The following is a 23,348-nucleotide window of genomic DNA, read 5'->3' as shown; positions in this document are numbered from 1 at the left end:
AATATATTCAATATTTAGTGTGTCCTTGTTTATCTTTGGTATAGAAGAAGAAAGGTTAGCTCAGAGAGCAATTTGAAATGCCCTGCAAGTTGGTATAATCCTGAAACTCCTAGAAGTGATGCATTAGTTTCACCATTTGTTGCTGGGGTTTGTCCTTTTTTTTAATGTAGGTTATTGTAATAGTTGGTTGTGTTTTATGGACTATGACTTTCTTTCCATTTTGTCACCAAAAACCAAACTCAGAACTCTAATTTTTTTACTTAATGATCTTCTCAACTGAATGTTTATTATATGATTGCTCTAATTTTAAAGTAACTTTTGCATTTAGTTTCACTTTTCTCCTTAAAGAACTATTGCTTTCAGTTAAGAATGTAATATTTAAAGCTTTTCTATTCTCCTGTGAAATGTATGTGTCATGACGTGCGTTGGAGGACACAGACCAGACTGGTATAAAGAGCCAGGGTGCAGCAGAGGAGCAGTGAGAGCAGAGCAGCAGCATACTTAGCCTTCCTCCCCTGAAGATGATACTCAACGCTCACTGTCTTTTAGTCTTGTGTTGGATCCGTAGTGATTGTAGAAATGATCTTGTGGGCAAAATCTTGAAAGGCGTCTCCTCCCAGTCACAGTAGCATGTAGCTGTGTGATGATACATGAGAATAGTTATGTAAATAACTACCTAAAGCAACTGTGCTACAGAATGTGTAAGGTATGTGTAAGTTTGACTGTTTGTCTCTCTTTTATTTAAAATGAGAATACAGAAGTTTAAAAGTTGCAGAAGTTTTATGCCTGTTCTATAGGCTTTATGGATTATTTAATATTTCTTTTACTGAAAAAGAACTAAGGTGATTTTGGTTTCATGTGTGTAAGGTAGAGAGCATTTTTGCTTCGGGAATGGCTGGTTATGGTGATGATGCAAAAATCAAAAATTATCCATGACCCACCCCTCTCTTCCCACTTAGGATAAAGATATTGGTCACTCCAGTACTGTTTTAGGGAGGAAATTGAGTGTGAGAGAGCCCTGCTCCTGCCTGTGTTCTTGACTAGGATAGGAAGAGGTCCACCAGGAATGATAGACCCTACTGTTTGAAATTACCTGGTCATGGACATCTCTCTAGTGCAGGTAGGAGTGAAAATGGAGCCCTGACGTAGCTGCCTTCTGTCAGTCATATTCAAGGGTTTTCTAGTTTCTTACCTTTACAAAGTATCCAGCACTGAACATCTCTAGTGAATTTAAGCTGCTTGACCATAAATTCACTTTTCTTTCCATTATCTTTCACAGGTCCTTTAGAAAATAGACATGAACCACAGCCTGAAAACTGCTGCTACAGGGTGTCAAGGGCTGCCAGTGCCAGTGTCACTCCTGGTTGTCACATTGAAGGCAGAGGGGCAAAAATTTCATTGCTTAGATCAAGACCCTGAGATTAGCTAAGGCACCAGCATTGTAGGTTTGATCCCTGTATGGGCCATTCACTTAAGATTTGGACTTGGAAGGGACCCACAAAGATCATTAACTCTGAGTGTTTTGTGAAATCCGTGAATTAGAGGGTTTAACTGCTTTAAAATTCATAATTTGCAATTGCTGCTTAAGTTTTAAGAAGCAACATAGGAATAGAAAAGAAAAATGCTTCTTAAAACCTCTCAAAATATCCTTCTGTGACAAATTATTAAACTTTGTATAAATTATTAAAACAGTGTAATCCTGAGCATTATGTTTAAGTGAAGACTAGGATGGTGAAGAGTATAATATTTAACTTCTCCTTAAAGATACAAAGCTACCCTAATCTTAGGTTGCACAATTTCTTTTTTAGTTCCCACAGCCTTTGGCAAAAGTTTCTAGCTGTACAGGCTTGCTCTGTCATTAAAGTGATGTTTTAATGTCAGAATTCATTAAGTCACATATGCTTTGCACTAGAAAATAAGTAATGAAAGTCTCTAAAAGATGCAGTTTAATTGAAAACTGACTAAAAGAATAGTATTTTTCAACTCTCTTGTATTTTTTAGTAACTGAAAGCAGGGTTTATTGAAAAGTTGATAAAATTAGCCATGTAAAGTCAAGGGTATAAACACAAAGTAAAACAAAGGACATCAGTTTTGTTCTTGCATATATGGTATCACCTGGTAGCTATCTGGATAGACACTGAACAAAGACAAACTGAATTCTAATGTGCAGATGCACACAAAGTGTCTACAAGGAAGACTTTACTCTCTGGACTAATATTGCATTCACATCTCTCTTCTTTAAAAACATTAGCCCTAGAGGAGGGTGATTCAGGGCAGGACGAGATGATCAGCACTTTCCACACCCAAGTTTTAAAGCCATGACCTGCTGTTGAAGGCCAGGAAAGCTCATGGTTACATAGCTGCAGCTCAACAGGCATCTGCAAACCATTGGCAGTGTTGGTTTTCATTGTTTGTCAGAAGCATGGGCATGTTAAACATAGGGTCCTAGCTGAAAAGCTGAATTCCACTCTAAGTCATAGCCTTTTACATCAGGCACCTCTCAGCTGTGAATGCAGCTCTGAATATTTGTACACTGCCTTGGTTTTGTGCATACAGGCAAGTCACTGAATGATTAATGATCTGCTTCATCACTGGGCTTGCATAGTTCCCAGCAATTAAACAATAAAAATGACTCTCCCTTCCTTCCTGGACTACAAAAGATTGCTTAACTGGTCTGTAGGACTTGTTGGAGCTTTTTGTTCAAATATATATCTGTTATATGCACACTCTTATGTGCAAGAGAGAGAATATGTTGCATATTTGTGAAAAATATAAGAAAAGGTAAGCTGGAGAAATAAAGTTCAGATCTCATTTTGGAGAGAGTAAGGTCTATGTTCATTCTCTGGTGGGAGGGAGATCAGTAGGTCATACTTGGCTCCCAAGAAGGTTTATCTCCTTCTCGTGACCCTCCCTCTGATGACCATCAGTCGTTGTGTTGTTGCAGGAATGAACACGGTGCTATTCGGGTCACGTGTATGGAAGAGCAGCCAAAAATTGCAGTTGGGCTTTCAACTGGAGTAGTCCCCACTGTCAGCTTTCAGATCTTGAACCAGGATCAGGGAAGGCCAATGCTGTGCAGCCTGCTCACAGCAGCTGGTGCTATTAAGTAGATGGTCTGCACTGGGCTTTTTTACGTGAGTTGGAGCATTCGCAGCATTTGGCCTCTTTCATGGGTGCAGTGAGGAGCAAGGGAAGGTGGAAGGTCAGAGAAACAAGGGTTCCCATGGCTGGATCTGTGTTCTGTAAGATGGAGCACTAACTTCTGTTAGATCACTAACTGATGGCTTTTTAAATGTTTGGGTTTCTTCACTGCTGCAGGTTTTGGATATTACATATGCAAAATCCAGTACATGTGTATAATTCTTCTTTCATTTTTTCTTCTTCTTTAAATTTGTCGGAGTATTTTTACAATGCAACACAAAAGATCATTTAAAATGTAGCTGTTTTCAGTTATCTACTAACAAAAATTTCAGATTTATTCTTAAAATTGGGTTTTATGAACATTTTATTCAAACAGTTGGACAGGTTTGCTCTGATTTTTTTTTAAAAAGATCTTTATGTTGAGACAATGATGGGAAATGCAAGCACAAATAATGCTTTCAGAAAATTCTTTTACAATTCATTGTAGGGATTTTTAATGAAAGCATAATGCAGCTTTAAATAAAGCATTTACTACCTGTGAGTGCTATAATACAGAATGACAGGGCTAGAAACCTTTAGGGTTTTTCTGATGTCTTTCTGTACTGTTCTCATGCCAGTTTCTTTTGACTTCATCCAAAATTTTATAGTGTATATTTTGGAAGTCACATATGCTCCCCACAAAACTAGATTTTTTGAAATAATGCATAAGTGGCCAAAGATATTCAAATTGGGGAAGAGCTTTTTTTCATTTAAGGCAGTTAACTTCAGTATTTGGACTTCCTCTCTTACTGTCCAATGGATTTTTGTTTTCCTCACTGTGTAAAATCAATCAAAATAATTTCAGACCAGAATCTGACAAATTTACCCATACTGGCTAGCGTATTCTGAGATTACCTCCTCCTATTTCAAGAGAACTGTATGTGGACTAAAATGCTATGTGTTGTGACCAAGGTTATTGGGATATAGCTTTTATAAAGCAACATCAAATTATCCATCAGCATATTAACATAGTACCTTTTTGCCCCAAATGTGTTGAAACAGAAGTTGCTTCACGTAACAGAAGACCCCAAAGTAAAACTCAGTTCTGGGAATGCCAAAAATCCCCTCAGAAATGCAAGGTTTGGAAGACACTATTTTCCAGTTTGTCTCCTACTTTAGGGTTTCTGTTATTTCCTTGTTCATTTACTCCATCGTCCATAAGTCTCTTATATTTTTCCAGTGTCATTAGCCTAACCTTTTCCTGGTTTATTTTATGATTGTAGGATTTTAATTACTATTCTCTATAGGATAATAGGTTTTAAATTAATTTGGTTGTCATGTTTAATGTTATAGTCTGACTCTGTGTAACAGCAACAGGTAGGGGAGGTGCAGGTCTCTGACCTGTGTGGTCAGTGCTGGAGATGAGACAGGGAACCACCCACCAGTTCTGTCTCCCTTTTTCATAGAGAAGGCTGTCAAAAGGTGTGTCATTTAGGAAGTGGATATTTTTCCAGTAGAACCAGAGCTAGTGTTTTAGGTGTGACACCCAAAGCCAGGGATGACTTGGCCATTAATGCTCATTTTGTGCCAAAGTTTTAAAAGTCAAGCTCTTTGCAAGGTTAAGCATCTCTGAGGTTTTCAATACCAATCATCTTTTGCAAATGCAGGCAGGGTGAAGAGACGTCAGCACTCGCCATGGTTATATTAATAGATTTTGTTGAAAATTTTTCTTGGGGTTGTTTTTTTGCAGGTGGCCTTCCCACCCCACATGTTTACTCTGCATTTGGAAACTTACATGTTTTCAGGTCCAGCCATGTCTCATGAAGATGTTTCCAAACAGAGAATGACTGGAGGAGTGTCATGGTAAAGCTTAGACAGCTCATGCACCAGGAATTATTGGCAGAGAAGCGTTTACATCCAAGTCATAACAGTGATTCCACCCTGTGATTAGGGAGGGTGTGGTGTGATGCAGCAGAGCTGTGCTTCAGCCATAGGTACTTGGAAACATGGAAGCTGGTAACAGGGAAAGAAAGAATATTATGCAAACCTTTCCATTGCTTCAATTCTGACATTAAAAATAGAAATAATGGTCAGGATTGTATTAGGAAAAATAATAATAACAGTAACAATAAAAAATAATAAAGTGTGGTGATACTGTTTCATGGCAGTATGCAAAAATCCGAAAAGTACAATCTTAAAAGAATTTCTGGTTGCATTGGGTGTTCTTTATAGAGCAGAGATAAAATGGGAATTGACAGTTGTGGCATTTTCTCAGTGCAAGGTGTCAGGAGATAAAGGTGCCCACTCTCCCTTGCCAGCTGGAGTGAGTGGATGTACTGTGCCAGCTCTTCTGCCTGTTCTGAATGAGTAAAACACTTTCAAGTTTTGGGACATTACTGAAACCTCCAAGGGGTGGGGAGAATATGTTATAGACCTTTGGCCAGATTTTTTCTCCTCCTTCTTTAGATATACTTCCAAAGAGGCAAAGCTCAGAATTCTGATGGCAGTTCTTGTTCATCCCCAGACCAAGACACACATACTCAGGATATACAGACCATGTTTCTTTCCAACAGGTTTTACAGCAGTAGTTTACAAATCAAAAATATAAGGCATTCCAGATGCTCTGTTTGTGTGTGGCAGCTGTCCTTGTGCCGTGCAGAACAGTTGTTAATGCTGTAGTACAGCTCTGTGTTATTTAACTGTCATATTTGGAATATAACTTAAAACCATACCTCCTTTGGAGAGTTGAACACCTGTGTATGAGTGCTACTTCAACTTATTTTTCTTCTTTCTTCTCAGTTCCTGCAGAACCTTTATTGTGCAAGTTTGCCGATGGAGGACAGAAAAAGAGACAGAATCAGAATAAATACATACAGAATGGAAGAGCATGGCACAGAGAAGGCGAGGTGAGACTTGTAAGTCCTCCCTTCAAGCTTTAGTGTGGGTGTGCAATAATGAATACTTAGGAAAATGATAGGCATTGAGACTTCTTGGCTTGGGCCTTTGGCATATTAAAAATGTGCAAGCAACTCTTACCTGACAGTTTGTGTCTCTATAAAAAAAACACTTAACTCTGTCTTTCTTCTGAGGAGAAAAAGCAAAATGTGAAATGCTGAGTCCTATCTCATTAAAGTGGACAATAAAATCTCCTTCAACTTGGTCAAATTATAAACTTCAGCTTTCTCCTATTATTAAACTACCAGAAACATAACTGTGCTTACATGCAGTAAATAATCCTTTGAGGTATGCAACACTAAAATGCACATCACTTTCACAAGATTAAAATAGTATACCAGTGCCATGCAGCATTATTATTTTTAGTCAACAGTTGTTTTAATCTTTAATGTTTGAGATAATAGTTTTGCAGACTTACTGTGGTTAGCAAGCCTAGACACCTCATTTGTATTAGACAGGAAAATTCAAATGTGCCTTCTTGAAAAACTGCACTCCCCATTCATTCTTATAGTTCATATATTGTAGGCAACACCCTAACATAATCATCTGCATGCCCTGAATCTCAAACACACACATGTTCTTTTAGCCAGGTGTTTAGTAGATTGCATTTTGTTCCTTGTGATGGGAACGTGGAAACTTGTATTCACAGTCAATATCGGTGATTCTCTTCACTATATAATTACTTCTGTCAATTAACCTTTCCTTGAGTTATGGCAATAAATTATTTCAATACAAATTTTCAGTTAAAGATGAGACAATGAAAGAAAGAATAAGAGAAATCATTTACAATTAAAATTAATTTTGTCAACTCTCTGTTTTACACCTTTTTTTTTTTTTAAGGCTGGAATGACACTCACATATGATCCAACCACAGCTGCTTTACAAAATGGGTATGTTGAATGGCACACTAAGAAAAAAAATGTTTGCATTATGAAAGATGCACAGAACTGGCATTTAATAAATATTTCTGCATTTTCTAGATTTTATCCATCACCCTACAGTATTACAGCAAACAGAATGATTACTCAGACATCTATTACGCCATATATTGCTTCTCCGGTTTCTACATACCAGGTTTGTATTTAGAACTTGGTAGCTGAAATGGTTCATTATGTTTATTTATCAATTGTTACATCTGGTTTTACAAGGTCTCCAATAATGTTTCATTTTAATGAAGTGGCCTCCTTGTGCTGTACAGCATGAAAGTGACAGCCTGAAAACCTAAGAGTGTGTGTGTCAGGAAGCAAAGTGATTTAATGAGATCCTGGTGTCTTGCAAAACCAAGTCTCCAACTTGTGCTGATGGCTGAGGGATTTATAGCCACTTCTGCATTTTATGTGAGATTTTTTGTTGTCTCTCAGTCAATTCTTTTAATGCCAGCAGTATATCTAAAGTAATGATTCTTTATCTAAAACCTTACTGATTTAATTAAATTCATTTTTAAAGATATTTTTCCATGCATTTTGAGCTTTTCTCTGGTTTTTTTTCAGAAAGCCCAACAATAATGTCTTATGTAATTGTACTAAGAAGGGTACAGAATTAGAGAAGGAAATTTGAAAAACAGAGCTCAGAGTTCAAATTACCTCAGCATTCAAATTCAGTGGTTTTATATGAGGAGTAAAGCATTTAACAGCCTAGCACAGTATTTCTAAACCAAAGGGTACTTTATTTAGAACAGTAAATTAAAACACAAATTGTGGACATTTTTGGTTTTAGAGCCCAGTCCAAAACTTTCTGAAGAGGGATTTTGATAGGTGCCATCTTGAGTCATCACAAGGGATATTGATATACAATTCAACACGTTGAGAAATTATATGGAACACTTTTAGTACTTTGATGTAGATCTCTTAGGAACCCTCAATTTTAGGGCATCATACATTTCAGTTTACAAACAACTTGCTTTAAATACAACTAGTATGGCAGTCTCAGATATGTGCTCTGTAATTACTGCTTAAGACCTGCCAATTATGCCAGTTTACGCTAAATGATGAGCTATTTTGGCATTTTACTGTTTAACACATAGATGGAGTAAATAGCAGTGACTCGGGTCATAAATAACTCAAACTCATTAAATTTAGAAAGTTCTTACTTCTATATGTCGGGGAAGGAGAAGAGGCTGTTTATTTTCTAGTGAGGGAGACATGCTGAGCTTTCTAACGTCCTGTGTGTGTGAATGAATATGGAAGGGTGTCTAAGGGGGAGACAGGAGGCTAACAGAGACACTGTGGGCCATTTTGTCAGCTGACTCTTGCAGAAATTTCCATGTAACCTTCAATTCCAAGTGAGGAGGATGAGGAAGAATTGTCTGGCATTAGTCTGGAGATCTAATGCCACTTTGCACGAGCAAAGTGCTGCGTAGGAGTTAAAGCAGCGTTCTCTGGTGTGAAGGGCAGCTGGATTATTTTTATATTAATTTCTGAGGTAACTTATGCAACACGATGTTTGCTCTTGGCAGACAATGCTAGACTCTATTTTTCAGTATACTGAATCATTCTGCTTGGTACTGCATTACCTCAGAAATTACAGTAAGTTCTTAGCCAGAAAAGTATTTCAGCAAAATTATCTACTATTCCGTATTAAAATATAAATTATTTATCAATATAAGACTCTCTGATATTCAGAATCCAGGTAAAAATTGGAAGTTGGCATGGAAACATACTGCTTAGCAATACAGTATTGTTTTTTGGGCTTATTGAGATAGGCAGACCACAATCCGTTATGTTTCCAGAAATGTAGTTACCAGTATTATGATATACATGGCATGGAGCTTAAATTATTGTGGATGGAGTTATTAATATCATTATGCTTTAAGTGACACAGTAATTGGAATTGAAATTAAATTGAAGTATTTGTATTGAGGAGGAAGGAGGTTCTTGGCCAGAAGAGTTTCACAATTTGAGTATTAGTCACATCTTCATTACTGAACCCTTCTCACTGAAACCTGCAGCTTTCTGTCTTCTACACAACAGAACATATCACACAAGCACAGGTTATTATTTTTTTTCTTTGAGGCATGGTATAACCTGCTCCTAGATTTATTCTTATTCAGGTAAACAAATTTAATCAAGTTTTGGCTAGTGTTTGTTTCTGCAACCCCTGTGTACCCAAATGACTGCACCGAGCCAGTTACTATCATCCTGCGAGATTAGCCAAAGCTTTAGTCAGGCTGTACCAGTAGTTTTGCCATTGAGATTTTGCCTGAGGAAAGGGAGTGTTCCAGTCTTTTCCATTCCATTTTTGAACTCCTGTTTGCTTTTTTCCTGACTGAAAAAGAAAAAAACAACAACTCTGATTTGAAAGTCAGTACCAAAAGGAGGGAAGAAATATTTCCATCTTCCAGAAAATACCTCACCTGGGTTTTTTTCAAGGCTATGTGTTTACCTGTCCTCTTCACAGGACTCTGGAAATGATGGTAGAGGCATTTAAAGGGCTTTGAATGTCCGGCAGCAGTGAGCCAGTTCTGTGTGTGGTGCAGGTCAGATTCCTGCCTTACCCTAACACCTGCAGCAGGTGGGGAGGAAACGTTTTCGTCCTTACCTTTTGTATTTCTTGCATGCTTTTTCCAAGAGCTGTTGCAACCAGCTCTTTTTAACCAGGATAACAATATAACCTATTAGTTTCCCATTTTATAATTCAGTTTGTCATGCAAAGTTAGTTACTGCCACTGAAGTATTTGGGTGGTCACCGGTTTTGGAGAGAAAATGTGCTTGTTGCAAGAGCAGGAACTCTCATCAGAACCTTCTCCTCTTCCTGTGCTTTGGGAATAACATACCACAATGTCTTGCAAAAGAACAGCTCTCCTAAATCTTATCATTTTTCCTACAACAAGATTACAGCAGAATCCCTGATATTTCTTTTTCAGTTGTGAAAATGCAATAATTTATTTTATTCTGATCACACTAGAAAGCAGATGGTGCTATACCTTCTGAGATCCCAATTACTTCTCCCCAAAGACATTTCTGAGATAGAAGGAGCCTCCTTTTTCAACATAGCAGAAATCTGTCATTCCTTTATTTGACCCCTTTCATTGTATTTGATAAAGTTTCTGAAACCTGCACTAAAAACACTGTATTTTGTTCTGAAAGGTGTATGTGGTATATGGTCTCCAAATCTCGTCTCTGATTTACAGGTTACAATGAATACATTTTTCATAGAAATCAATGTTGTTCCACAGAGTGACTAATTGGATTAAAAAGTCAAAGTCAATAAAAAAGGGAGGAGGCAGGTTAACATGATTTAAATTATTACTGTATCTAAGTTGGAGTATTCCAAGAATGTGTAAAATGAAGAATAAAATACCAATTTTGTTCTAGGTTCAGAGTCCTTCTTGGATGCAGCCTCAACCATATATAATGCAGCACCCAGTAAGTTTTTATGCTTCTTCATTGTTGTGCTTATCTATTATATAAACACTTTACTTACTTCAAACAACAGGAAGTATGTCAATTCCTGCCCAATTACTTCCATGGATCTAAATGAAAAGTGAAACAAAGACAGTAGCCTGAATTGGGACCTCATTTTATTAGGAAAAAAAGAAAGCTATCTTCAGAGTATCAGTGTGATGAGGACCATTAGAGAAAAATTCCAAGAGGAAACTTAGTGGTGTTGGGTTTTTTGGTTTTATTTTTTTACTGTAAATGGAAAGTACTTTGCAAATACCAAATGTTTCACATACTGTCTACCTTTCAGGACCTGGAATTTGAGACCCAATGTTTTAGAATAGGTCTACAATAGTTCAGACTGGATAATTTGTGAAACACAGATGGATGTAGTGATATAAATTACTTTATGGGTACTCACTTGAGAAAACCTGCATAGCTTGTTCTGGCTTCACCACTCATGAGTAATGCTAGTCTCCCTACACTTTTGGCTGTGGCATTGGTACCAGACTGTCAGGCATTCTAATCTCTACTCTCCCATGATATTTTGCTTCTTGTCTATGTCATTTACCATTAAGTACCATTATATCTGAGAATTACTGGGTTTCTTGAAATGAACATTATTAATAATAACAGCACTTTAATACATGCACTCCCATAGTTAACAAACAGGTCTGTTTCCAGATATAGAAAGGATATTGTCTTGACTTTAATTAACCTCTCCATGCAGATTATAAAATGTAAATCTTCTTGGCAGAACATTTTCTTCTTGGGCATGCAGAGAAGGTGATGTTGAACCAGAACACCATCTCATACACTTAATTGTTGTTGTATTTGTGGTTTTTGATGTTAAATACACATAGAGCAGGTTTAAACTTCTTTCTCTATCAACACAGATTTTCATAAAACAACATCCTGCAAATAATGCTGTGAAAGACAAGAGCTGATATGTTATAATGCTATAAGGTGTATTAGTTTCACAGGTACACAAGATGGATTTCACAGCTGAAAATAAAGACCTAGATTCTAGACTGAAGTTCAGTTTTGGCCTGTGCAAAGACGGGTGCTGTCTTGCTCATTTGCTTTTCAGAGAAGCCTGCAGTCTACAGACAGGAAATTCTTTCAGTGTTTGATGTGCCTGTGACTCATTTCATCTACACTGATCACATGGTTGTTTTTCCAAGTATATTATATACTTTTTTTTTTCTTTTTAAGGATTAGTTATTGATTCAAAATACTTGTTTTCAGTACACTGCAATTATTTCTGTTAGTGTTGAGCCTCCACTAATTTTAATCAACACCTGCTGCAAGCATAAGTCATACAAAGTATTTGGAGATGTGTTTTTGTGGAACATGATTGGTAAAATGAAATTTCTTGATAATCTTCCATTTCAGTTACCTCTGAAAACCTTATGAGTGTGCCCTCCATATTTAGAAACCTGAAGTGTTTAAAAGTTTAGAGTATGATTTTTATGACCTTAACAAAATGGTGCAGAAGCAATAGAAATGTCATCAGAGCAGCTGGTATTTAGACAAAGAATCAGCATTGCTAAGTCACTCTTCTGAAATGTGTCTGTAATGAAACCAGCCATTAAGCAGGGCAGCTGTCTCCTGTGTGAACATCGCGTGTGATGGGTAGAATTCTTCCGACACAAATGTTCCTCCTCCAAAGCCACCATTCCTAAAGATGAGATAAAAGTTTCTTACTAAAGCATGAAATTCCAAAGCTTAAGCTAAGTGAATCTGTACCAGGTAACATGTGCAAATTTTTGCTTTCAAGTCAGCATCTGGTTAAACTCATATTTTACAAAGCATTTTCAGCGGGTCTCTCAAGTGCATTGCACATCAGTTGAATGCACAATGGGAAGTCAAAGCAAGTCTTCCACCTTGAGCATCTACAGATACTCAAGTAAAATATTCAGAATGCCCCAGACCTGCTTTTTGAGTCAGTGCCTGGGATTAAGGAGAGTTTTTGTGGTATATCCCCTCATAAGGACAGTCTGTACTTAGACTCTCAAATCAAAAATGGAATTAAAATCTCAGTCCTGCAACAATTTTTGTTTCTCTGTTTTAACAGGGTGCTGTTCTGACTCCCTCCATGGACCACACCATGTCACTACAGCCTGCATCAATGATAAGCCCTCTGACACAGCAGATGAGTCATCTTTCATTAGGCAGTACTGGAACAGTATGTAGCAATTTGATACAAAATAGAACTTACCCAAGTAGAAAATACCGCGTGTAGATCACAGTATGCCTGTGCAGCTTGCATGTGGAAAAAAGTAATCCTGTAAGTCATCTCATGTCCAGTGAATTATTAGGAGCTGACTCCATTTTGAAATCATATTCAGCAGCTTTTATTCAGCCTATTAACTGATCAGAAATTGGAAATGAGTAAATAAAAATAGACCAAAGCAAATGAAAGGAATCCAGGGGGTAACTTCAGAGTTGCATCCAAAAGATTTAAAACAGTTAGTTTTACTCTTTATACTCCTTTCTGCAACTCTGTTCTCTTAAAGTGTGGAACAGAAGTTAAATCAGAAGAAATTCAGGCTAGCTTCTAAACTGCAAGACACTTCTTTTCTGACCAGATTGGGTTAAAAGAAGAAAATATGATGATTTGGGTTAACAGAGAAGGAAAAGTCCTTTACATACTCTTTGAAGTCTAAATTTGAATTTTCTCAAAACAGATACATGACTTTTCTGGAAAGCCTATTGATTTCAGACGCAAAAGTCTTTCTCTCATGTATATTGCTTTAGGGAAACAGCCAGTATCTGTTAAATAATACCATGATAGGTATTTTGAATACCTTTAAACTTATATTGGACTTGACCTCAACATAATGGACTCTGTCTTTCTAGTACATGCCAGCCACAACAGCTATGCAAGGAGCCTACATCCCCCAGTACACACATGTCCAGACAGCAGCGGTTCCTGTTGAGGTCAGTATATTTATAAAATATTTTATGAAAGACCAGGGATAAGAAATATTAATATGATATTAATTTTTTTTTTTGCTAGGAAAATTCGTGCTTAAAGGCAAATATTGTAACTGTGAATGTACTGTGAATGCCATATGTATTAAAACTATAAAATGTTATTATTCTCAACTAATATAGCCAGTATTACAACAAAAAATGACCTGTACTTATGGCAGTACAGTACTTGGATCAATCTTCTCTATGAGCATAGCTCAGGCAAACTTTGTGTTTTGTCAAACCTAACTCAAATAGTAACAAGCCAGGGAGTGTATTGTAGTTTTGATCTTTCACTTAGTTTACCTTTGAGCAAAATTCTCTGCCAACAGACCTTGATTGTAATTTTTTGCAGAGTCCTGATTTGACCCTGGCATCTCAGGATACTGTGCATGTTTGTCTAATAAATCTCTCCATCAAAGAGGAGTTGATTAGTTTCGTTGGAGAGCATAACATAAGTAAACAAAATAATTTATCTACTATTTTGACTTACCTTACACGCTTTCATTGGTCAGTGCTTCTCTAAGGAGGTAGACATGGTATGCTGCAGCTCATGTATTCAGAATGACTGCCAGACAGTCTCTTCCAGAACCTGTAAGGAAAAAAAACATTTAATTCAAAGTCTGTTTATTCAGAAACTCCAGAATTTGTTTAAATCAGTTTGGTGCATCTGCCCATGTGGGTTGGAGAAATACTTTTGGTAATTACCTGATTGCTCTGTCTGCCAGAGCACTCTCAGATGAATGAATTAATTGCCTGGTTTCTGGGGAGCCTGGTGCAAAGTCCTATCTACAATTCTTTGTGTTGCCTAGTGCCAATCCCATCACAGTACTCATAGTGTTTCTGTGGTAAGTAGATCTCATTCTTCTCACTCCCCTTCAAAAGGAGAGGGACAGAATGCTCTTTTACATCTGCAGATAGAAAATATTCTAGCTGAGATTTGCTCTCTCTGTCTTATTGATTTCTATAATGTCAAAAGTTTGGGTGTTTTTTTTTTTTAATTATCATCAAAGCAGCTGAGGAAATACAAGTTTTGCATGATCATTTTATTTCTCCGTTTTCTGAAATATAAATCAAGGTAAAGTTAACACCTCAGATTTGGAATACCTCATTTGAGAAATGTGAGGAAGATTTTAGATTTGAAGACTGTTAATTGCATGGGTCAAATGGAAATATGGATTGCAAGTAATGCTGCTTGATTTTGTCTCATGGCTTGTCTTCCTTTTTATTTGCAGGAAGCCAGTGGTCAGCAACAGGTCACAGTAGAGACATCCAGTGACCATTCTCCATACACGTATCAGCAAAATAAGTAACTGTGAGGTAGGGCCTCATCCTGTCTCATGAAAGATGTGAATTCAAAGATACTTTATTTCATAACTTACAGTACTCTATAGTGAATTTTTTTTATGTCATATAAATAATACTGATGATAATATCTGGGGACAGTGAAGCTGATTTGAACTCGGGGCTGATTTGAAGCCAGGGAAGGAAACATGGGATCCAGAAGTGAATTAATGAATTCTGAGTAATATTGTTTTAATAATTTCTCTAGACCATAACTGGATTATGTTCAATTTTAATTTGTTCATTTTAGCAGCATGCTTTATACAGAATAACAATGAATTAATGCAAAAATACAAGAATCAAAATGCTAAAGGGAGCTGTACTGATAGACATATCATGCTCTAGTTTTGTGGTACATGTAAGATTAGAAGCAGCTTTGTGGCTGCCTTACAGACCATGGGCAGGGAGGTGGTCTGGTAGAAATCCTTACTGATCTTTTCTTCTGAAGATTTCCCTGCTCATCCTTTTTTCTAGGAAAAAGCTGCTTGGTCCAGAATTTTGTCAATTTTTAATCCATGTCCTCATTTGGCTCTAATTCCAGAGTTTTACTTTCCTACTCCAGGTTTCCTCTGGTTCTGCTTGCATGACCTTTTTTACTAGCAGATCATTAGCTTTACCTGAACTTACTTCATACAAAATTCTTTTGCCTTCTGTACATTTCTGTCCCGAAAATGTTACTTGCACTAACTGTTCCCTTCTCCATGACCCATGTTTTAAAATCCTGGAATTCAGTTCTTCCTTAATTCATCGTTTTTTTAAGTGCTTTGTAAGCTACATAATTTTTTACATCACATTTTCTAAGACCTCACACTGAAAAATTCAATTCAGCTGCAATAATGTGCTGGAGGCACATGTTAGAAGGGTTTTTCTACAGCCCTTGTGGCATTTATTTGATACGGAAAAGTCGAAATCAGTTATGTGCTACAGTTGTGTGATATCTCTCTAAAATGTATTGATCCAACAAAACACACATTTTGGCATTAGCTTTGATCCTGCAGGTCTGCTGTGCTGTTTGACAACAGTGCTCTCATCCCCATTATTGGCATAACAGCTTCTTATATGGAAAGATTGAAACAAACCAATGGGGAAACTTGGCAAATTCAACAGATGGCAGAGCCTGCATAGCACAGCATATGACCTGTGTTATTCCTGTAGTCGGGCCAAATGCTGGCATCTAGAGGAAGCCCACATCCTTGATTTGCTTCCAGGGCAGGCAGAAAGCAAAGCCACAGGCTCTTCTCGTTATCCATCTCCTTGTGTTAAAATCATGACTCCTGCACGTTTCCCATGCCAAGGCTGTTGCCTGGTGTTAACCGCTTTTCAAGGAATTATTTGTTTTGCCTTAAGTCTTCCCTGTGGGCATGTAAAGCCTCCTTACCAACAGAGATCTGTGGTAGCCAGCGAAGCGTAATCCTGCATGTCACATCCCCATCCTGCCTCTCTTTCCCAGCCTGTCAGTATCTTTCCCCATAGACTGAGGCCAGGCAGGAGGAACAGCCTTAAGTCTCCTGGAAGGATGAGTTGTTGTTGCCATCTGAGACACGTTTTGTATTGATGACTCTGTGTAGAATTCCAGGCTCTGTGAGCAATTCTATGTGTTTGCTGTAAGTCAGTTCTCCACGTATTTTATTCTTCAGAGAAGCACTGTTACCTGTATTTATATGCAGTAGGAGCCAGTGAAATCTGTGTCAGCTTTAGCAGTGGGCACATGGAGAAGGTTAATATTACCCAGCTGATTTCAGCCTCAGAGCATGGCATTTGGTATTTCTGTCCCTGGAACATGCTGGTACTTGTCTTGTTTCAGACAGGTGAAGGGGAGGGAATTGGCAGTTATTTGGTGCCCTAAATACAGGGAACACTGCACTCTCTTGATTGTTGTGGCTTTTTTACTGTTGTCAAACTGAAACTTCTTTCTAAATGCACATGCAGCATTTTTGGGAAAGTCAATATCCATGTTCCCATAATTTGAGGGGTAAATTACAACTAGCACATTTGCATGAGTGGATGCAGTCAATCAGAAATACACCGCATCTTTCCTCTGGCAGCTACATTTAATAACTTTACAGTTTCTTTTCAAAAAGTTGTTCCTATGTGAAAAATAGTCAAAAGGACTTGAAAAAAAAAACCAAACCTGTTTTTTATGCACCTACAAATGTACAAGCCTTAAAATACCAAACTTTGCCTTCCTTTGAAAAGTTAAAAAATTGTCTAAACTTTTTTGTCATTAGCTGGGTATTTTTTTAAACCCATGTGGCAATATAAGCCAGTACATAAAAAACTCTGCCTTCTAATTTGATGAGCCCTGACCTGCTGTTCAGTATTATCATCAGGGAGGCACAGTAGCTGTGTCTGTCTTAGCTGTTGTACGTAGCCTCCTTGAGGCTGCACCAAAAGAAAGTTATTGTTCCTTTTCCAGAGATTAAAAGCCTCAGAGATGCCACAGGAGTACAGGAGTAGCACCCTCAACCACTTTTGGTCAATTTAAAAGGAACAACAACAAAACAATAAAGAAGGGAAGAGCTTTGAGTGCAGCCTCAGTTCCCCCTGGGAGCTCTGTGTGCTGAGCATTTGTTAGAGAGAGAGGGGGAAACACAGCACTGGCTCTGTCTGGGTGGAGAGCCTTATCCTGGGAAGGGCCAAGCACCTGCAGTGCCGCCTGTGTTGCTTCTCAGGGGGTATGCTCAGATTCATTTGGCTTCTCACAGCTGTCTAAAGTAGGAAATTATTTAGTTTTGTGGACAGCTACATTAGAAAAAAACTGTGTGATTGTAACTCTGCTCTAGCTCTGACCTTTCTGTGTTACAGATGTCCAGTGTTGACCTGGCCTGGAGAAGGGTGCAAAGGCTGAAACAATCATGGATTTTACTGATCAATTGTGCTTTAGGAATTATTGACAGTTTTGCACAGGTTCTTGAAAATGTTATTTATAATGAAATCAACTAAAACTATTTTTGCTATAAGTTCTATAAGGTGCATAAGAAAAACCTTAAATTCATCTAGTAGCTGTTCCCATGAACAGGTTTATTTTAGTAAAAGAAAAGTTTTTATCAATTGTTATGACGCAAAAAAAAACCTTCAAATTTCTGGGTATGCACAGATGACCACGAAGACTTATTCACGTGCATGACAGAATTTGTGTTTTGGTTTATTTTTATTTTGTTCGTTTCTTTTATTCTTTTTTTTTTTTTTTTTTTTTTGTATGAAATGGATTTTCTGAAGTTTAAAATAGTAAAACATCTAAGACGATGTTCTGTGCTTGCAGTGTGTGAATGTTGCTTTAGTGCAGTGTTGCAGTTATAGTGTCTGGTCTCTTAGCTTTCTGTTTTTCTTTTAATGTAGTGTGAAGTGTCTTATCCTTTTCTATAAATTCCAATTTGCCTTAAATCTTTCAATGCTGTAGCTGTTTCAGTAAGTAGTCCAAACTAATGGTGTAGAATGCTTTGACCAAATGAGCTGGTCTATTATGCCTTGTAAAACAGCAGCATAGGGCTTTTAAAGGTAGTCAATAAAAATTGCTGAAAATTTGGCTTTTTTAATGTGTAGTAAGTGTTTTTAATGATTTTTTCACATAATATGTAAGGTAGTGAAATGCAAGAGGGGAAAAAATGTTTTGTGTGAAACACATTTTCTGACTGGGGAAATTTTAATAGCATAAATTGTTTGTAAGGCCATATGCCAATAGTTCCCTCTGGTAGTTTGAATGATTTAGGAACTCTGCTGTATGATGCAATGTAAAATCTTTTTTTGCCTTTTTTCAGAAACTAACTTGATGTTCTAGTTTTAGCATAGGTAGAGTAGGGAGTTTGGGGTGGAGATATCACCGAATGTTTTTGTCCTTCCTTTATACTAATGATAGTGCTTTAGGATGAGGATTGTGCTGAGACTTAGCAAACAGAAAAGTTGCTATTACAGCAAAATGGCAAAAGCTAAAGGATTCGTTTTCAAACATACGCTGAGATTTAAGTAGAAGCATAATTGATTGGGTACTAGCTCTCTATAGTAGGTAAATAAAAATAAAAAGACTTGGCACTTTTAAAAGGTAACTTTACCAAAGAACAAAGAGCCAGTAACCAATAATTCTGATTTGTCTCAGCATTGCGTCTTCTGTACTCTTTATTTTTGCCGGACCAGTTTGCGGTTAAGAGAATGTGCCTTTTTTGTACATTTGCATTTAGGTTTTATAATTTTAATTGATGTATGGACACAAAAGCATGAAGGAAGACTTGGATCCAAGCAGTGCCACACTTTACATCATCACTACAAGTGTTAAGTGTAAAGAAAACCAATTTTGAAACTATGAAATTCCTGATTCATAAATACACAGTTATTTGTACTTCACATATTAGATAATTCACTGCTACTAAAGCTCTTTATTACAATTGCATATGTTTTAAATCGAATGATAAATTAAGTTGTCTTCCAAAACTGTGTACTTCTCTGGTCAGCTGTATATGATCAGTTATCTACCTCAAAGTTTATTTCCTTTTGTATTGGGACAGGTTGCTGGCCCTCCCTGTTTCCACAGACCAAATCATCCTAGCTCGGGAGCTAGGGCTAAGCAGTTGTTTCTTTCAAGTATTTTTTAGTTTTTAAATTTTGTGTGAGTATTGGAGTATAGATGTCGGTGACATTTCATAGTTTCAAAAGTAAATTGCTGCTCTGAGAAGTGTAGATTCTAGTGAAATGCATAGTCATAAGAGATGTGTTTTTGTTTTTTCTTTTTTTAAAAAGTTGTGGTATTATTGGTTCTATGCTCCCTGGAATATTACTGCTTTGTAAAAGTCCAGACTTCCTGCAGCACCTTGCCTGTATTTGGTAACTTTCCAAACCTGGATCTCTCACTACTTGCTATTTTTGCATTAATTAAAAACTGCAGTATGATAGCTGGATTAGAGGGAGGGAAGAGTTGCTGCCAGAAATGTCTGAACTAAGTGCCATACTCATTGTCTGGGTAAGATTTGGGAAATTTAACCTCTGTACATAAAGAAATAATCAGTTACTTAAACATCACATAGTAGACAGCCATTAAATTATAAAAAATTAATTTATGAAGAAAGACCTTTTGTACAGATTGAAAAAAAAAAAGATTTTCATAGAGATATCTATATGATCAAGAGAGTTAATTTTTTATTTTTGTTTTACTAGTGCCACAAACTTGCCAGTGGTAACTTATTTGTCCGGTTCAAGATAACTCTGTAGTTTTGTTTCCTAGGACTTGTTGTTAAACGCCAAAAGACATTTTTGAACTGTAAATTTGATTAGATTGTTAGCTTTTTCTGTTTTATTTCTTTGAAAACTTTTGAATAAAAAAGATCCAAAAAAACAAAAATGCATCGTCTTTTTCCTTCAGACCATCCTTTATTGGGGGAAAACCCAAACAGGCTATGGTAAAACTTCTGCATTTGTTTTGAAATGTTTGGAATTGCTTTTTATTTGACAGCCTGGGTTTTTTTCTCCTCTATCTTTCGTCAAAACTAAATTTTAACTCTCTCACGCCACACTACAAAGTCACTAATTCTTTCAGACAAAACAGGAAAAGATATGTGAAAAATATATAATGAAATGTCTGGTTTGGATGCAAGAACTCCGTTCTGCTGTGTATCAGCCCACACAGGGAGTTGTGTGTAACCAGGCTTGCGTGCTGTTGCTGTAAATGCCATTTTCCTGAGGTAAGGTTGGAGATGGAGGGTGACTTTGGTAGCTCATGGCACTGGATTGCTGCCTTCAAGGGCTTTTGTCTTCCCACGTTTGCTGGTGTTGGCTGGAATACCCAGTTCTGCAGAGCAGAGGTGATACTTTACTGGCATTCAAAGAGATCTCCAGTGTTGGCCTTCCAGCTGCAATCTTTAAGCCCTTTATTTCTTTAAAGGTAATCTTTGATTTTATTATTCTTTTGGCAAGATGGTGTGTATCAGGTAAAGGACTGCTCTGACCAAAGTAAGGCTTGGGAAAGCAAGAGGGGAAAATTCAAACTCTTGTGTCTCCTCAGCCAAATGCTTTAGCAACTGCTTGGTCTTGACATGACTTTGAGGTGATGTGCGTGGCAGGAGACAGGCTCTGGTCTAGCCTTGGGCACCCCAGGGTGTGCCCAGCAGCAGAGACCAGGGCTGGGTCATCCAGAGGGCTCCTGCTCCCTGCTACAGGAGCTGGATAGGATAGGCAAAGGAGAGGCTTGTTAACGCCAGGTTGTGCTGCGCTGGAGAGCTCTCCCCAGCTTGGGAGGCAGTTCTTTCCATTGCACACCTGGCTGTGAGGGATCCCAGGCAGCCTGCTGGGGATGACAGGTGGGGGCATGCTGCTGGCAGTGCACAGCCTGAGCTTTCAATCATGCCATACTCGTGCGAGATATTGAGAATAAATATGTTTCCGGGGGAGCTGGCAAAGTAACTCACCTGGAGGATGGGAAACTTCATTTACAGTTGCTTATGCAATGAAGACATCCTCAACAATGATGGTACTAACTGACCCGAGGGAATGGCCTGAAGTTGTGTCAGGGGAGGTTTAGGTTGGATATTAGGAGGAGCTTCTTCACCCAAAGGGTGGCTGGGCACTGGAAGAGGCTCCTTTGGAAGTGGTCACAGCACCAAGCCTGACAGTTCAGAAAACATTTGGACAATGCTCTCAGGCACATGGTGTGATTCTTGGGCATGACCTGTGCAGGGCAGGGAGTTGGACTCGATGATGCTTGTGGGTCCCTTCCAAATCAGCATATTCTGTGATTCTGTGATTAATGGAGAGAAAAAACCATCACACTGTGTTACTAAACACTCAACTCCTGTAACCATTTTGGGGGTCATTTTAAATATTGGTCCAGTATGTTGCCTGTCCCAAATGCAATGCATGAGAAGATGAATACAGAAAACTTTAAAACTTTAAAAGGGTTTTTGATGAACATGAATACTATTCATGTTCATCACCATACTGAATTAAACTCAGATTAATAAGCATTCATTTTAAATTAAGTATGAATACTCCTCACAAAAGCTGTATGTAAATAGAATAATACAGGTTGGAAATGGTTTTTGCTCTCTATTTGCTTTTCAAGTTATCACTATGATAAATTTAGTTCACTTGTATATTTGATAAGAATTAATGCTTTTTTCAGGTTAGTACCTTTTGCGCGATCTAATAAGGTTGTGTGTATCATTCCTATCAGGCAGTCTGCAGTAATACAATGTCTTTATGTAATATACTTTTATTGTATATAATAAAACTCAATACCAACTAGTTTGTTCAAACATTGACTCCATCCTCTTGCATGCAACCTGTTTTGAACTCTACTTGCAAACCTGCTGTTAATAATTTTTTTTAACCTATTAACAAATATGGGTAAGTATCAGATTCATGTAGGATGATGGTGTACCAATATATGTTTTGTGCAAGGTCATGTGCCAACCCTGTTGTTCGTTGGTTGTTAGTGATTGCAAAGTAGCCTTTCTTTAGGCACTGAACATAATCTTTTCTTTTCCTCTATTTTCTAAATTAACTACTCTGGGGAGGTGCAAGACAAGTGCAAGCAATGCATTAACAAGCAGTATAACCAAGTACTGTTGACCAGCTGAGCCCTGCTAAATCTTGGGCTAGAACAGTTGTAGTGTAAGTCAGAGTAGTCTAAAACACTACTATGTGTTAGTTTTTAATGGGAAAAAAACCCAAACTAGTAAGTGCTGTTTTGCTCTCCCCTTCCAGCTTTAATTTATGCCATGGTACCTCCACCATACTAGACAAAATCGATGATTGACTAAAACTGTGCCACCTAATTTTCCACAGAATCATCATATCAGAAATGCATTTGATGTGCCAGAATATTTATATGGGTTTGTACTCCTACTCCTCCTGTGCGTACTTCCTGCGCTTGTTCCTTTTGCTGTGATCAACCACTCCAAAATTTTTTGCAAACTTCCACATGGGTTGGAATAAGATACTCAATCTATCCTGTCCAGCAGTGTCTTGTGAAAGCCACTGTGTTATTTGGTGGCATTTAAGACATGTGTTACCTTCCAAACACTTGCCACGCTGATGTACTCTTTCAACTGTGAAAGATCATCTGTATCCTTCCCCCGCCAACAAATTCTGGCGTTGATTAACCCAAACAAATCTGAGGCTTTTGGCTTTCAGACCCAGTCCATTAATTCTATCCAGAATAGGGGTTAGGATATACAAAACCTATTCTGTTTGGCAACTTCTCCTCCAGTGACTAAGAAAAGCCAAGCTGATGTCAGAACAGCAAAGATTTACAGTGTAGTGATCAGAGGGAGGGTGTAAAAGCCTGCATGTGGAATGAGTCAGTCTTTCCTTTTCAGGACAGCTCTAACCACATCTACCATCTGAGGAATCTGTGCAGCCCTCTTCTGTAGTAAAGAAGAAATCGTATCACAGGAAAATACTACTGGATTTTTTTTCCATGTCCAGGAAGAAAGGCCAGCTTCTCCACAGGCAAGCTTTAACTGTTCAAGTTATCTTGCCTTTTTCAACACTATCCCCTCACTCAGTACCTACATCAGTGGTGTTCTGAATTCCTCTGTGTTATGTTGGTCTCCCTTCAGCTGAATAAACTGACCTCTTTTGACAGCT

General features: G+C 37.8%; 1 protein-coding gene across 4 annotated transcripts in view; it reads left to right on the top strand.

Annotated features, from left to right (window-relative positions):
• Window positions 1-23,160, top strand: part of RBMS1 (RNA binding motif single stranded interacting protein 1) — a 148,601-nt gene extending 125,441 nt beyond the window's left edge. For 2 of the 4 annotated variants that reach the window (XM_039555492.1, XM_039555495.1), the window contains exons 7-14: window positions 5,920-6,035; window positions 6,916-6,965; window positions 7,056-7,149; window positions 10,389-10,439; window positions 12,532-12,642; window positions 13,317-13,397; window positions 14,666-14,750; window positions 17,580-20,001. In XM_039555492.1, coding sequence (XP_039411426.1) covers window positions 5,920-6,035; window positions 6,916-6,965; window positions 7,056-7,149; window positions 10,389-10,439; window positions 12,532-12,642; window positions 13,317-13,397; window positions 14,666-14,743 — 581 coding nt within the window. In that variant the 3' untranslated portion in view covers window positions 14,744-14,750; window positions 17,580-20,001. Of the gene's footprint in view, window positions 1-5,919; window positions 6,036-6,915; window positions 6,966-7,055; window positions 7,150-10,388; window positions 10,440-12,531; window positions 12,643-13,316; window positions 13,398-14,665; window positions 14,751-17,579; window positions 20,002-23,077 lie in introns of those variants that run through there. The other 2 variants (XM_039555493.1, XM_039555494.1) reach the window with 2 other exon arrangements.
• Window positions 23,161-23,348: the final 188 nt, after the last annotated feature.

The sequence above is a fragment of the Corvus cornix genome, chromosome 7 (assembly GCF_000738735.6).
Source record: "Corvus cornix cornix isolate S_Up_H32 chromosome 7, ASM73873v5, whole genome shotgun sequence".
NCBI lineage: Eukaryota > Metazoa > Chordata > Aves > Passeriformes > Corvidae > Corvus > Corvus cornix.
Note: the sequence above shows the minus strand (reverse complement) of the source record. Positions and strands in the feature narration are given on the sequence as shown.